This window comes from Meleagris gallopavo, chromosome 10 (assembly GCF_905368555.1).
Source record: "Meleagris gallopavo chromosome 10, MGAL_WU_HG_1.1, whole genome shotgun sequence".
Lineage (NCBI taxonomy): Eukaryota > Metazoa > Chordata > Aves > Galliformes > Phasianidae > Meleagris > Meleagris gallopavo.
In genome coordinates this window covers 9,607,895-9,623,106 of record NC_139413.1, presented here as the reverse complement: position 1 = coordinate 9,623,106, position 15,212 = coordinate 9,607,895, and the positions used below count along the sequence as shown (strand labels likewise).

The window sequence follows — 15,212 nt, the reverse complement described above, 5'->3', positions numbered from 1 at the left end:
ATTCAAATTATGACACCGAAGACTTCAGGAAGGTGATTATTTAAGCATTTAATGGCTATCTTTCTCAACAGCCTGTATTCTTGATTATACAGCCCAGCCAGGATTCTCATCCACAAACAGAGAACTCACTAGCATGAGTGGAGAAAAACTTATCTCATGATGCAGATGATAAATACATAATACATTCCAAATCACATTCAGTAAACATTCATACTTCTCTTTCACTTTGAGACAGAAGATTTCAGGACTGCCATCCTATAGGACAAAGAAAACTACTGAAGCAATTACAGTTCTCTAACCAGGTTCTCTGCAACTGTTTTTCAACTGCTCCTACTATTGTATCTCCTCAAAAAAATCTTGAAGCAGCACTTTAGTTCCCTCCAGTCCTTTACTGCCTGTCAAACTTCTATTTCCTGTAATTATTCAGACTTTGTTGTTTTGTTGTTGTTTTTTTCCCCTAATGCTGCACACGTAGGCTGTATTCATGGTAAAGACCTCTGCAAAAATGGTAACTTGTCAACTGAAATGAAAATGTATGTGAGTAAAGTATCTGCCTGCCAAACAGTCTGACCAACAGCCTGTTACCAGAAGCAGAAAAACACTGTAAATAAGGGAGACCTTCCACACTGCATTGGAAGACCTGGATGTGCCCTATATGGATAACTGTGGACTGTAAATGCAATAAAATCCCAATGTTTAAAATAACAGAAATTTCATGTTCAATTGCAGTGAATCAGCACTTTAAATGATGACTAGAAGTGGCCAATTATAATTAGTGTATTATGTGAACAAGGAATAATCAGATTTCAAAAAAATGTACTGTTTTCTTCTGTGTGGACAAATGAGCAACATAAAATTTCAATGTTATCTCGTCAATGAATTGGGAATATAAATTTTAAAAACAAAGTTCCATCAGAATTAAGAATCTTCATTATTTCCTCAAAAACTGAGCCAAAAATTTTAGCATATGAATTAAAAACCATGCTAAAATGAAGTGCTGCTTTATATAAAAGCACAAGGCATGAAAACTAACGGCTGTTAATTATCATGCTTTTTACTGTGGTCCCATAGAAGGGCGTGGCATTCTAAAAGGTGTTCTTGTTCAAACGAGTACCTGCCCTGAGGAGCTAACAATTTTTAGCAGGCAGATACAATAAACGAACTATGAAGTGTATAGAAACAGAAGAAGAGTGTGCAGGAAAAGGCTCTGAAAAGCAGGGATACATTTTTCAAGATATTCCGGAAAGGTAACTACTCTGAGCTGTATTTTTGATACCGTCTCCAGCGGGCCCACGGATAACTCTGTGGCAAGCCGTCAGAAGAAAACAGCTTGAGAACAAGAGCACAGTCCTGAACACTAACTATGCTGTAAAATGCCATGAATCTTGAACAGGAACCCTTGGTATTTTCCTATTGAGAATGCTCTTGACTAGTTAAGAAACGAGAAACAAAACTGTTGCCCTTTCCACATAAATACACTGTGGTTACTACATGATAGCTCAGTCCTTCCTGCAGTGTGCCCAAAAGCACAGTCTAACAGGAAGCAGTCCTACCTCCCAACAAGTCTGTTCAGCACAAATGGAATTAGTCATTCCGCTGACTACACCATCCATATACTTCAGTAAATCACAGACAGCAAGATGCACATTTCAGTATATGGAAATGCAGACTTACGAAAGTTAGAAACTTCTAGAGGTCTCAAACAGAATTTATAAACACGAATTGCTGAAAATGTGCAGAGATTTAATCCACCAGGCACTACAAAAATTAAATTAAACATTAAATTACCTTGCATATCATTTCTTTTGTGCCCAACATAACATTGACCAACAGCATCTGCTTCTAAGATTAAAAAAAAAAAAAAAAAACCTTTCTCTCAGTTTCTTCTACTTAAATAAATTCTTGGCAGAAGAGCTGCTTTAAATTATTACATAACATGAGCGGGAAGTGGCCTATACTTGATTAAAAAGACAGCTTCCAGCAAACGACAGACTAATTTCACTTGCACACATCCTCTTTGTAATGCCACACAGTTCTTCAACATTCTAAGATCAACAGTCTCATGATTTTCCTCCATGAACAACATTTCTTTTTGATGACCTCTGATTATGGCAGATATACCTTTCAGTTATTAACAGACATCTCTTACACTATATAGAAGAAACTCTCTGCCCAGTATAGACTCTTTACAAGGAAGTATCTATAAATGAGCACTGTTTGAACATAGCATTAAGAAAAAAAAAAATACACTGTAGCTTTGTCTGAAAATCTGCTTTCAAAAAGTAGCCCTCTGTACAGGTTGGGTTTTCTTGTTTTTAAGAAAAAAAAAAATAAAAGAAACAAGCACAGGGAGAAGAAACTTGCATGGGGGAAAAAGGACTACCACTTGTGGCAGCAGCATGCAGTCGCATTAAAAAACCACCAGGGATCAAACTGACCTCAGCAGAACAGATCCAGTTGGTTCTTTCTCCCAAACACAGTGCTCTGACAAAGAATGCCCTTTATGTATTTAAATCACAACATCAGTTATCCTCAAGCTCAGTTGGTATCACTCAACATTTGAGACATATGAGCCATGCATGCACAGAGCTATTACAGGATTTAAATGCATCTGAAGCAAAGAGCTAACAAAAGCAGCATGCAATGCACAAGAGCAGTCAGAGCCTTTAGCCTCCATCATTAAATTACATAGTTTTTTCCTTTGAAGAATTTCTCCCTATTTATCCTCTTCATGATGAAGAAAAAGTGTGGGGGGAAAGTAAAATAGCACTTTATAGATGATTTTGTGTCAAATTCAAATCAACGCTATTTGCAAGACAACTTCTATTATCAGATTATTCCAGAAGAAAAACTGGGATCCACACATGCGTTGTTTGTTGTTGTATCACACTTTGAGATTTGCTGTTGCCAAAGCCAATTAAGGAAAAAGAAAATCCAAGTACAGTAAAAATGCTGCATGTGAACTGAGTGCCTCATGCCCTTTCCGCTCCCTACACCTCCTATTCCAAACAAGCTGGTTAAAGAATAACCTCTAAGGTTGCAAACTGAGGCAGTTTCCAAAGTATCAGATAATAAAGTTACTATTTAATTCCCAGTAGCACACTAAAGATTAGGAAATGTAAGTTATGAATAGTGCAAGCCTTCCGTTCATTTGCAGGTCAGCAGGAGCAGTAATGAGAGCTGAACTCAAATACTTTATTTGAATTTCTTATAAAGGTACCTTACATATTTCCCTGGATGAACACCACAAAAAGTTTAAGAACAGCAGAAATGATTCTGCTAAAGAAAAAGAAAAATCAGATCACTTTTACACTGTCACTACTCGGAAAGGCTCTTGAGTACTAAATGAATTCAAATATGAAACTGCTGAATTGTTAATCATGATCTGTAACCTATTTTTTAAAACAGCCTCAGCACCAGAGAAATATATGACATTAGGTGTAAAATAGTGCTTTAAAGCAGCCTAGCTGTTGTAAGTACATGCCATCACGTGAACAGCTGATGCTTATACCAGGCAGATTGGTAAATGTCCGCCACAAAAAATTTGCAAGTCAATGAATAAATTACAAGTAACAAAGTAAAACGTATTTTTAAAGAAACATTTGGCACATTGTTTTAATTTTTTGAAGTAAACAGTGAATATGAGGATAAAGAAGCTATCCTAATGTGTATTAGCACTTTTAACAGAAGTCACTATCACGACAAGAGACAAAGATACCCGAAATAAATTTACCACAAAAGGATAGGAAGTAAAAGTTTGGAATAGCAATCTTTTTTTTTTTTTTTTCAAGTAAGTTTCCAAGAAGATCTCCCAAATAAATTTAAATTTGAATTGGAATTATATAGTCAAAAAATTAATATGCAATATTTGAATGGGAGTAAACAATAGATTAGTAAGTCTTGTAGAAGATGCAAAATTGTTTATTTAAAAAGAATACTTACTAAGAAATGACAGATGATTTCCTGAACTGAAGTGTCTATACAGTAGGATGATGGATCATAGACTAGGCTAGAGGAATCTTTGGAGCTCTATTCATCATACCTTAGAGTAAGATATAACTTAAATACAAATATAAGGGTTGGGATGTCCATAAACATTGATGGACACTAAAAAAGCTACCATCGCTTAAATAACATCTTGAAAATATGAAAGTAACAGTTAAAGGATGTTGTGATTGCCAAGACTTGAGCTTGGCTCAGAAAGTCATAATTTTTCTTACACATTTTTAAGTGCTAAGAAACAAAAGCAAAAGCTACTGGGTTAAGTAACACAACATCTGCCATTTGTGTCTCTAAGCATCCATTTAATTGGCTACTGTTGAAGAATTGATCCTGGGCAAGCTTGGCCTGCAGCCTAACTCAGCCTCATTCTTCTCTCCTCTTGGAAACTCAAAGAGGTGATTAGATTAAAAACTCTTGTCAAAAGCAGCATCAGTTTCTCAGGCTTTTGCCTCCAGCCCCTTCTACAAGTTGTGAAACCTTCCTTAGGCAGAAGGCAGATGTAGTTCTGTAACATCTCTTCTGTGAATTTTCTAGAGCCCTTTTTGCTCCCATGGGATGGATGCTTTTAGTTTTACAATGTTTCCCAAATTCTTTGTGTGAGAATTACTTTGAAGTAGTGATCAAATACTGATTTAGTTAAATGAGTGAGCCACAAGAAAAGAAACCATATGCTTCAGAGTACTGTGAAAATGCTTTTGACTATTTTTAATCAATCACTGCCTTATTTTGTTTTGCCTTCTGAGAACGACAGTACCTTGAAGATTAAATCGGATATGGAAATATACAGGTAAATTCAATACTCTTCTTGAGGATGAATAAGAGATTTAGAAGTCCCAATAAACATCAGCAAAATAATACACAATTCCTTTCTACTTGCCAGAGTAACTAAAGGCAATTTCAGGTCATAATGTCTGCATGCACATTTCCATCCTTTCCCTTTATTTATTAAATCATGCTACACCATTTGTGAAAATGCAAAGCAGTATAGTTCCAGTTTTATGGATCATACTTGCATGCCCTTTTTGTCCATTTTTTACCTCATCTTATCTTTTTTCCTTTTTCTTTTGCCTGCTAACTCCCTTGTCACTACCTGTACACAGTGACGTTTTGCTCAGAACAAAATGCAGAAATGTTTTTCAGTAGAAAAAATATATACTGTACAACTTTCCACCAAACTGATATTAAAAATTATCTATGTGTTAAGCATGTATGAAACACATATAAGAGAAAAATAGAATGCTAGTTGCTCACGCTCTACAGGCAGTTCTAAACACATAGCCAGTAAGACAAAAGAGCCTATATTACCCAGCTACAAAATAATCGCACAGTCCAACCAGACAAGGATGAAAGAGCTCAACAAAATAAATATATTTCACCCTTTGGCATCTGGGTCTTCTGATGTTTAATTAAAAGAAAAGGCTAACGGCTATTTTCTCTGAATGTTCGCTCACTGCTGAGATGCCAAAGGGACAGGCACCTTTCAGAATACCTTGCCCCAACAGGAATGTAAAAACGATTTCAATTTAAAATATAACAACCAAAATAAAATTCATTAAACTGCATTTGAAATGCTTCATTGGAAGACAAAACTCTGCTTTGCCTCCCAGAAATGAACCAGTGGAAAATTTCTTAGTGAAAAACATTAGACTTGTTCTTTCTTGTATCACAACAAAGATGAATACATTATTTTGGGAAGAAACAATAGCTCAGCGAACAGCATTAGTGCAGCAGTAAAAGAACAGAGATTCTGAAGTTAAGACATATTTTTGAAAATATGAGATAAAAATTAAGTCACAATCCAGGAGTTCTCTGAATTCACTGCTGCTAAGATCCACCCAGAAGGAGGAGGTTGTCCCCTTAATTTAGAATCTGGTGATAACAACAAAATTAACTGAATCTCATATACCTGTACTGTCCCTGTCACGTGATGTAAAACATGTTAAAACACAGCTGGGCATACTGGGAGTTGCTCAAATTACAGCTGCAACCCAATTTCTTGAACCGCTCCAGAACATTCAGAATTACACTTGTGTTGGCAAGCAGCAGCATTGCCTCTGTCTTTCTGAAGCAAAGAATTTCATTCTGCAGCAAAATAACTCCTAGCTGCCCATTAACCACGTCCTCACTGCAATTCCTAGAGACATGCACTGTATACTTCACTGCACCCTGAACCAAGTGTTCAGACGCTGTTAGGGAAAGAAAAGGTATCCAAAACCCAATAAAGCTCCTATAAACGTTAAGCATGTTTTAAATATGTATAATCAAAGCTTATTTTAGGTTTTAGAGCTTAATACACTACAATGTAAAATTTTAGAAAAGTCTTAAGCAACTTAGCAAATCCAATTCTCCAAAAATCATACAGTTATCATCAGGGAAAACATGCAAAGCTATATATACGCTATCATTGTTAGTTATTAAGACACTAACTCTAAAATAAGTGAAAGTCCACATTCCTTCCAGTCTAAAATACTTTGTTTCATTTTCCTTTTATTTTTAAGCCATATAGGCTGAATCTTTAACAAGGAATTTCAAATACTAAATCAAAAGAACATAAGCAGGTCCTTCTGGCTTGCCTGCATGCAGCACTGTCCAGGTCTTCTGGTACTGTTACAGGATATGACGCGTGTTTTATGACTGTGAATCTTATTAGGCTATCTCATAACATTAAAAAGGGAAAAGAACTTCACACTTGTCAAACCACAAACTCCATCACTGGAGAAAAGTTTGAGAGGCATATTTCATTCAGCATTCCTTCAGGCTTTTGCCAGGTTCACTTATAGTCAGCTGCTTCTCCATTTACACATTCACTTGACTACCCTCTTTGCTATGTTCACCATAAACAATATCTAAAGCTGAAAATACTATCTTACATACATTCTAGCAATTCACTATATGCTGTCACAATGACTTTCCCAAAAGCTTTTCAGAGATATTTAAAAATGAAGAAATAAGTCTCTGGGACTCATGAGTAAGGTCCTGGGGAAGATGCAGAAAGAAATAGCCTGTAATAGGTTATTCATTTTGTTCTGAAAGGAAAACTAAGAAGTAGTGACAAGTGGATTGGTATACGCTCCCACGCTTTGTTTACAGGAAAAATAACATAGAATGCCCCAGAAAAATACCCATCAATGTATTTCTTGATTTTATACACAGCAACTCCTTTAGTAAAGTAAAAATATCGCTTTGGTGAAATCCATCTTGAAGACAGTCATATTAAGGAGATACTTTTTGTGATTTCAGTCACATTGCTCGTGAGAAAGCTAAATACTGGGGCTCTGCTTTATAGTAGTTTTTATGCAAGATAGACATTTTAGTGTGACTTAAAACCACAATAAATTCCCCTTCTCATCAATGGGCCATGAGAGATCCAGCCAGGATCACAGAGAATAGCACCTACTGCTGAAATGGAAAAATAAATTCTTGAACACCAGCATTTCAGCACTGAGCTAAAGATTGCAGTAGGCCATCTTTCCTTATTCATGACATGGGATATTCCCTACATATTTGGGCTGAACAAGCAAAGGCAAAATTCAGGACTATCAAGGCCTCATCTGCATAGTTCAAGCGAAAATCAGAGGCCGGTTTCAAATTTTCAGTTTAAGAGGACATATTTGTCTATTACAGCTACATGCTTTGCAAAGAACTATCTGAAGGATGGGATATCCTAGTATTTGAATTTGGGCCAATTTGCTTTTGGCTGAACGTGTAGTTGGAGTGGTATTGAGACAGCAATCAGGGATAAACTTGATGGGCACAGAAGAGTATACTGCACCAGAATTTGTTGAAACATGGCAGTCCAGTATTCCTTGATCTTAACTGAAAAGGAAATTTAACCTGCCCATATTACAGTATTCTTACCTTTTACAATGAAAACTAGATACAACTGTTACCACAATACACATCTGAATATTGTTTCACTATTTAGTAATCAAACACTACTCAGGTTTCATAATCCAATTTCAAAACGAAGCACACAGTGCCTCACTTTCCACCATGTCTAAATACATATCTCTAAAGCTGTGTGCCCAGTCACACAGGACGTGGTCCAGAGGAGGGCCACTGAGATGATCAGAGCCCTAGAGCACTTTCCTATGAGGAAAGGTTGAGGGAATTGGGTTTGTTTAGCTTGGAGAAGAGAAGGCTCTGGGCAGACCTCATAGTGGCCTTCCAGTACTTGGAGGAAGCATATAAACAGGAGGGGGAATGGCTGTTTATAAGGGTGGATAGTGACAGGACAAGAGGGAATGGTTTTAAACTGAGACAGGAGAGCTGTGGGCAGCATGGTCTGGTGATTGGGACCCTGAACATAGCAGGGGGGTTGAAACTAGATGATCATTGTGGTCCCTTTCAACCCAGGCCATTCTATGATTCTACAATATATATATATTCTAAAATATATATATATATATATATATATATATACATACACAATATATATATATTCTAAAAAATACACACACACACACACACACACACATACAGCTCCAGAAGTGATGCCTCCTATTTTATTTTGCTGGCCCACAACATCAGAGGCAGATGTTGTTGGTATGGCAGTGGAGGTTGAACCTTCCCACCAATATTCTATTCCATTTTTTTGTTGTGTGACAGATGGCACCAGAGGAACAGTTTGATAAAATGGTGTAATATGGTGTTACATGCACATTTAAGTGCATATAAAACAAAGGTCTGTGGTGACTAGCTGAAAAATACTGTTTTGTATCTGAGAATTTATCAAATTGTGTTACTTTGCTCTTTGTATCTGTTGTACTTTCTAAGGAAAGTCAGAGGCATTACTTTCAGAGCGACCTACATATAAGTACCTATACATGCACATACACAAATGCAAACCTACGTGTGTATATACACATACATGTAAGTTGCTCTGAAAGTAATGCTTCCGACTTTATTGATCCACAACATCAGAGGCATATTTATACAAACATACATATGCATCCGCAGTTATATAAAAACACACAAATACATACATATACAATCTAGGCTGCAGACACAGTCATTCCCTTCAGATTCTTTTCTTTATAATCTGTTTAAAATCTATAACAAAGAAATGTTTCATAAAGCAAGCATGGACCAGACAACAACCAGAAATATAAAATATTTTTAAAATTACTGTTTGGAGTTCAAAATCTAACTGAAAAATAACTTCATCAATAATTTTACATCCCATTGCATAAGTTACTTAAAATTGCCTCAGCCTCACAGAATTCAGTCAATATTTTAAGATTATTTGAAAGTAAGAGACCTGCTGCATCTGTCTCTGAATTCACAACTAAGGTTTTCTCAGGTTTAATCCATGCTTACGAAGAAATCAGCTATTTAAGAACTCAGAACGTGTTCAGTGACCCTCTTTCACAGATCAGATTTTGAGTTTAATCCGCAATGAATCTTGAGTACAAGGCTTCCAGTGTTCTATTTTTACCAAGTTTATCCTTCTGATATGAAATATGCTTTCACACTTCTAGAGATTAAAGTTCCAATGTTTATATTAGCATACATGTTTAGGGTAAAACTAGTTTTTAAAAACACCAAGCTGTGAATCCATTACATTTAGACTCTCTTCACACCCTTAAAAAATAAAGACAGCAAACATACGTGGTATTATTTCAATAGCTGGAAAAAAAATGAAAAACCTCTCAATATATACACAATTATTAATATTAAAAACAGTAGTTAGATTGTCATCCTTCTCAAAAAACTACACAAAAAGCCTTAGATTTATACTTATGAGTATACATGCAAATGGCCCATTTGTCATTTATGTCAACAGAGCAAATGACACGCTTAAAATTAAACATATGTATAAATGCTTTCTTGAGATCCTTTGTACTACAAAATAGTGATATGTAATTATCATTCCACATGCCCATTCCAGGCAAAACCTGATACCAATCTAATCAATTCTCAAATATATTTATAAAGAATCCTGTTGTTCTACAGTAAAATGCAAATGCTAAATCAAGTTCTTCCTAGCTTTAAAGGTGCAGATGCATTTACATGTTCATTCACTGTTATTCCAAAAGTAGACTTGCCTAAAATGTAATAGATGGACCAGTTCAGAAGGTCGTGTACAAATGTACCACGTGGTAAAGTCATAACACCCAGCACAGAGAAAAAGCAAACATTTTCTTTTGCTTTCTTATTTGTTCTCTATCCGCACTTTCTACACATTTCTCACAGCTGTTTGATTTCTTAAGAATTTCTCTGCTTTCCCAACCATTCATAACTTTTCTTTTTACCTTTCTTCTTGAAAGTAAAGAAGAAAAGCACATCTCTAAGAGGAAACTTCCACTTTTAACTAAACTTAAAAACAAAAGCAAGTGGAACATTGATGAACGATTCACTGCTTTTAGGCTTCTTCTGCTAGATAAGTTCCCCCAACAAGAACCTTTACCAGTAGAAGATAAGAGATACTGTAACTCTGTATTAACATGAACAACTGTTTCTTTTAGACCACACTCTCAAATGGAAAGGTTTTCTTTTAGTCAGTACTAAGTGGTGTCAGTAAAAGCTGGATTTAGCTACAAATCATAACACATCAACTTGACTAAGCATCCTACATTCATTATTCATTATTGAAGTAGTCAAAGACAACAGCAGAAAGATGGCAGCTGAGTAAAGGATATTGAAAAGACTGTGCAAAAACTCTGGCAGGCCACCGCAATTTTATTTACTGCTGATATCAAAGTCCATCAATATTTAGACACTGCAGGTGTCTGCAATTAATTCACAGCAAATGTGCTTTCCTACATCAGTACTGTTGTTTCAGCACCACAGCACAAAATATGGGTAACAGCAGCATTGTTAGACCTCTTATAGACACCAGCTTGGGAAACTCACTTCTCTCTTTAGATAATAAAAATACAGCACATTAAGTCTTAGAAAGTACCCCTGACTAACTACTGCTCTCAGCAACAAGTTCACCATGATGCTAGGATATTCAGAAATTTGCCAGTCTCCTTAAAAAGAACTTAGGATCTATGCAGCAATGCATACTGAAAATATCTTTTACAAGTGCTACTCCCTGGATGGCGTCTTCTGTTTCACAAGACAATAAACTATCTGGTGAGCAGTATTATCAAAGGAGATTACCAAAAGATTACCAAAGACATTCATGTCTTTGTTATCTCTGCCAAGTTACAGCAAGATTCAGAATGCCCATGCTGACAAAATGCAAATAAAAAACCTCACTTCATCTGAAAATCATCTAAGTATATATACGGAATATTAGTAAGTATGCGCTCTCATCCTCTTCCAAATAATTTCATTGATAATTCTCGGTGTTTCCTCCTCTGACTAAAATGACTTCAGAGTTACAGGGCACTTGTTTCTTCTTTACAAATTTCAGTCAACACGCAGAAAAACTTAGGTGCACCATGAAGCACCTAGCTTTATAAACTGAAGGGAATGAAGTGACAATATGCATTCCAAGACATGTCAAAGGTATGTGCATAAGAAAGGTGTGGCCTGCTTCAGCTAGTTACAACACTTAAGACTTTCGGAGCCAAGGCAGTTGCAATGCTAGTGGCACAACCAACACCCTAACTTATTCAAAAGTGCTGAGCTCTACCAGGCTATAAAGTGTTATCAATTTGCTGTCCTGTTTAATGTTCGACTCCAACTGTTTTCAGGCATCCAGACCTCGAAATCTTTAACAGTCTACAGCTTAGCTTTTTCCAAATGATATCTGCATAACAAATCGCCAGTAATTACACTACACAAGAAACATATAAAGGACAGAAATGTAATTACTGTAAAAAATGATACTAAAAATATCACAGTTACACCAAAAAACATTGCGTATATTATGCAGTCACATAATGGGTCTCCAGAGGAAAATATCACCCACTTGAGTATACAGTCTACAAGCAAGCTTTTAATTTAAGGGCTGCTACTGCCACGATGCCAGAATATCTGCAATAAACTAGCAAAAAAATAAAATCACTTTTAGATTCTCCATAGAGCTTCTCTTTTAGAAGAGCAACTCACATCCAATAGAGCTAAGCACTGCATACCACACTACAGTTAGATTTCAGAATACCTACAACTCTGCAGATTAAAACCTAAGTTTTGTAAGCAACTGTATGCTTTTCATCACTTCATTATTTCTTTATAAAACTACAGAGTACAGTTTGAAACTGCACCCTACAGAGTAGGGTGTGTCAAGTTCACCAAAAGCCCAGAGGCATTTCACTGTTCAGAAAGAACTGAAGCAATGCTTAAAGAAAAAAAATTAGACCATATCTTTGAAATCATTAACAGAGCAATTGCTTTATGCCTTCATAACTTTAGCAATAAATTTTCAGTATCACATACACTACAATAGCAATCATAAAGCAACCTGAGTTACAGTTTTCTTGCTCTCCTTATTTCATGATTAACTGTTAAAAAGTCATGACACTAACCTGGGTCCACGTGTCTGGAGTTCCTTCTAATTCCATTCGTTCGTTTCTGAACAACAAAAATACAAATCAAGGATATGAATAAACTTGTTTTCATGAAGGCACATCATACTGCTTTCACTCTCACAGTCTACTAGGCAAAGATGATTATCTTATTTTCCCTACCACCATAACCACAATTATCTTAATCTGGTAGAAATATCATTCTTTGAGAAAGTTTACTCATATATCCTGTTTTTTTCTGACAGTAGGCTTAAAAGATTCTTAGTACAGTTTATTCTTATCTTATAATTTTTGCACATTAAGAAATTAAGAAAATCATTTATGAATATGAGAGCAGAAAAATACACAGTCCACAAGGACAAAAGTAGTGAGGCTGCTTCTCTTGTTTTAATAAGATAAAAACTTTTACTGTTCCTCCTCTGTATTTAAGGAAGTTAGAATTTCCTAGAAAATTCTTAATTTTCTCATTGTCTGGGCAAATACTTAAATTTTTAGTAACTCCTCTCCCTCTTTCTTTTAAACTTGGATGAAGTAGAGCTTTGTAAAATCAGAAATACTGACATGATGTATGGGTCTCTGAAAATTTAAGTATGAAATAAGGCACATCTTTAAGCCAGCATTTGCTTTTGCAAACATATTTTAACTGGTAGCTTGCATGAAGGTTCATGTATTCTTACGTATATTTTTAATCAACCCAATTAGAGAAAAATATGCTGCATAACAAAGGAACAATTAAGTTGCTCCAATTTAGTTGCAGTTGATATAAGATGATGCAGGACACACACTGAGGCAAGCCAAAAAGCAGTAACCTGAGGCATAACAAAATTACTAAGTGCCGTAGCAAGCTGGAAAAGCCTGAATTAAAAAAAAAACTGCTTTCAGACTCTTGTCAGACTGGACATCTTTGGTCAATACCTTACAACTCTAAACAAAGAAAAGGTGCTTTTTTTTTTTTTTTTTTTTTTTGCAGGTGTAATGAAAAAGGTAGAAATTAAAATTTGCTGCTATAAGTTAAAGTAAAATTTCAAGGTATGAACAAACGTCTCAATTATTTATTTATTTATTTTTAATAGAGCCTATTCTATTTTATTAATTATTAACGCAGTGGTATTTGAATATTTGGACAAGAGGGAGGGGAGCAAGAGCAGGAAAAAGCAAGCCCAGAGGAAGACACAGACATTTAACTGAATGGCAAAAAAATACAGTAATTCTGTGATAATACAACTCAGGTACACCAAAGGTTCAGCTGGAAAATGCTTTTAAAGAAAATTCTTTGGTTGTACAAAAACATGGTGATTATCCTCAAATATATTGCAGTACCAGCATGACTACATTATCAGTATGATATAAATGTTTTCTAAAATCATATATTCTCATTTATACTTAATTCTTACAATGCTGAAGAAAATTTAAAGCAGGTAATTAATTAACAATGAAAGAAATCCTTACATTTTGGCTCAAATCAATTGCCAATACCAAATTAATAGCTCTAGAAAGCAAGCTTTTTCTCACAAAAAAAAAAAAAAAAAGATAGATACATATATGAATGTATATATTTCAGAATCATGCTGGAGGTGAGAAGCTTAAGGTCAGAAGAGATTAGCTACAATTAGGATCCATATTTTCTTCATCTGGTCACGTATGTTCACTTATTAACTTGAGGTACTTGGCAGATCTGCCCACAAGGTGCAGTCAGCAATCTGTTCATGGTTTCCCAGTGCTGTCTGTCAACTGCAGCACCAGGAGAGTTCAGCTAAAAGGCCATGCTATAATTTTCATATTTTCAAGTGCCCTTCCTTAGCAGATATTTCTAGGCAGACATTAAAGACAAGGCAGCGGGCAGATGGAGGTACAGCTGCAGAGCTGTAGGCTGAGGAAGTGGCAAGGCAGGCAGGCAGCAGCCATTTCGGGGCATGCAAGCAGACTGGAGGGCTGAGAGCATACGCTGTGGTAGTGCAGAACCAGCACCCTCTCCTCACATAGGGCTGCACCCAGACTGCCCTGTCCTCACACTTTCGGACACCACAGAACCTGGCTTGTGCCTGCTGCAGCCCAGACCACAGTCAAATAACATGCCAGAAGGTGCAGGGCCATCCCCAGCACTTGTTGCCATCTGGGGTGGGTGCAGCACTGCAGCGCTCCAACACAGGATTGAGCACAGAGGGAGCTGGCTCTGTGTGTGACAGCCATGATCCCCTGTGCAGCACTCACGTCAGCAGATACATCTCTTCAATTTTGTTACTGGTGTTAGTGATAGCACCAAAACGTGCATTTATTGAGAAAAGAAACATACGCTGATACATTTTTCACCATCAGTGTGTTGCTTAAGTCATTAAATTATCACAAACTTCTGACGTGAAATAGCTACTGGAAAGTACTCTACCTCCACATTTCTGCCTTTTTGTCTGCCATTTCTGACAGAAGAAAGTAACTGCTTATTCCCTCCTGTGCTTCAATCCAAAGGGACCAGTAAGTGGTGAGAACACAAACCAATGTAACAGCCAGCCTTCTTGTATTTAAGTTCAGGTACACTACATATAGCACTGCCTCCATCTTACCGTTCTCTCAAGATTATATAAACTCCCCAACTACCAAATTATTCTAACAAAAGCCTGTTTAAATCCAAAGGCTAAACTGCCCTGCTGTTCTTCGTTGTCCCCAAAGGCTACGGAGAAGCATAAACTGAGACACCAATACTAAGATACTGATACCCCGGCACATCTCATGTGGTAGAACTGGCTACTACTCAAAAAAGATAAAAAAGCAGTTCAACTGTACTGCCAGATTTGG

The 15,212-nt window shown here is 36.4% G+C and overlaps 1 protein-coding gene across 4 annotated transcripts in view; it reads right to left on the bottom strand.

Annotated features, from left to right (window-relative positions):
- VAV3 (vav guanine nucleotide exchange factor 3) overlaps positions 1-15,212 on the bottom strand; it is a 155,161-nt gene that overhangs the window by 34,183 nt on the left and 105,766 nt on the right. For all 4 annotated transcript variants that reach the window (XM_085231229.1, XM_085231226.1, XM_085231227.1 and 1 more), the window contains one exon: positions 12,423-12,468. In XM_085231229.1, the coding sequence (XP_085087355.1) occupies positions 12,423-12,468 (46 nt within the window). The remainder of the gene's footprint in view (positions 1-12,422; positions 12,469-15,212) is intronic.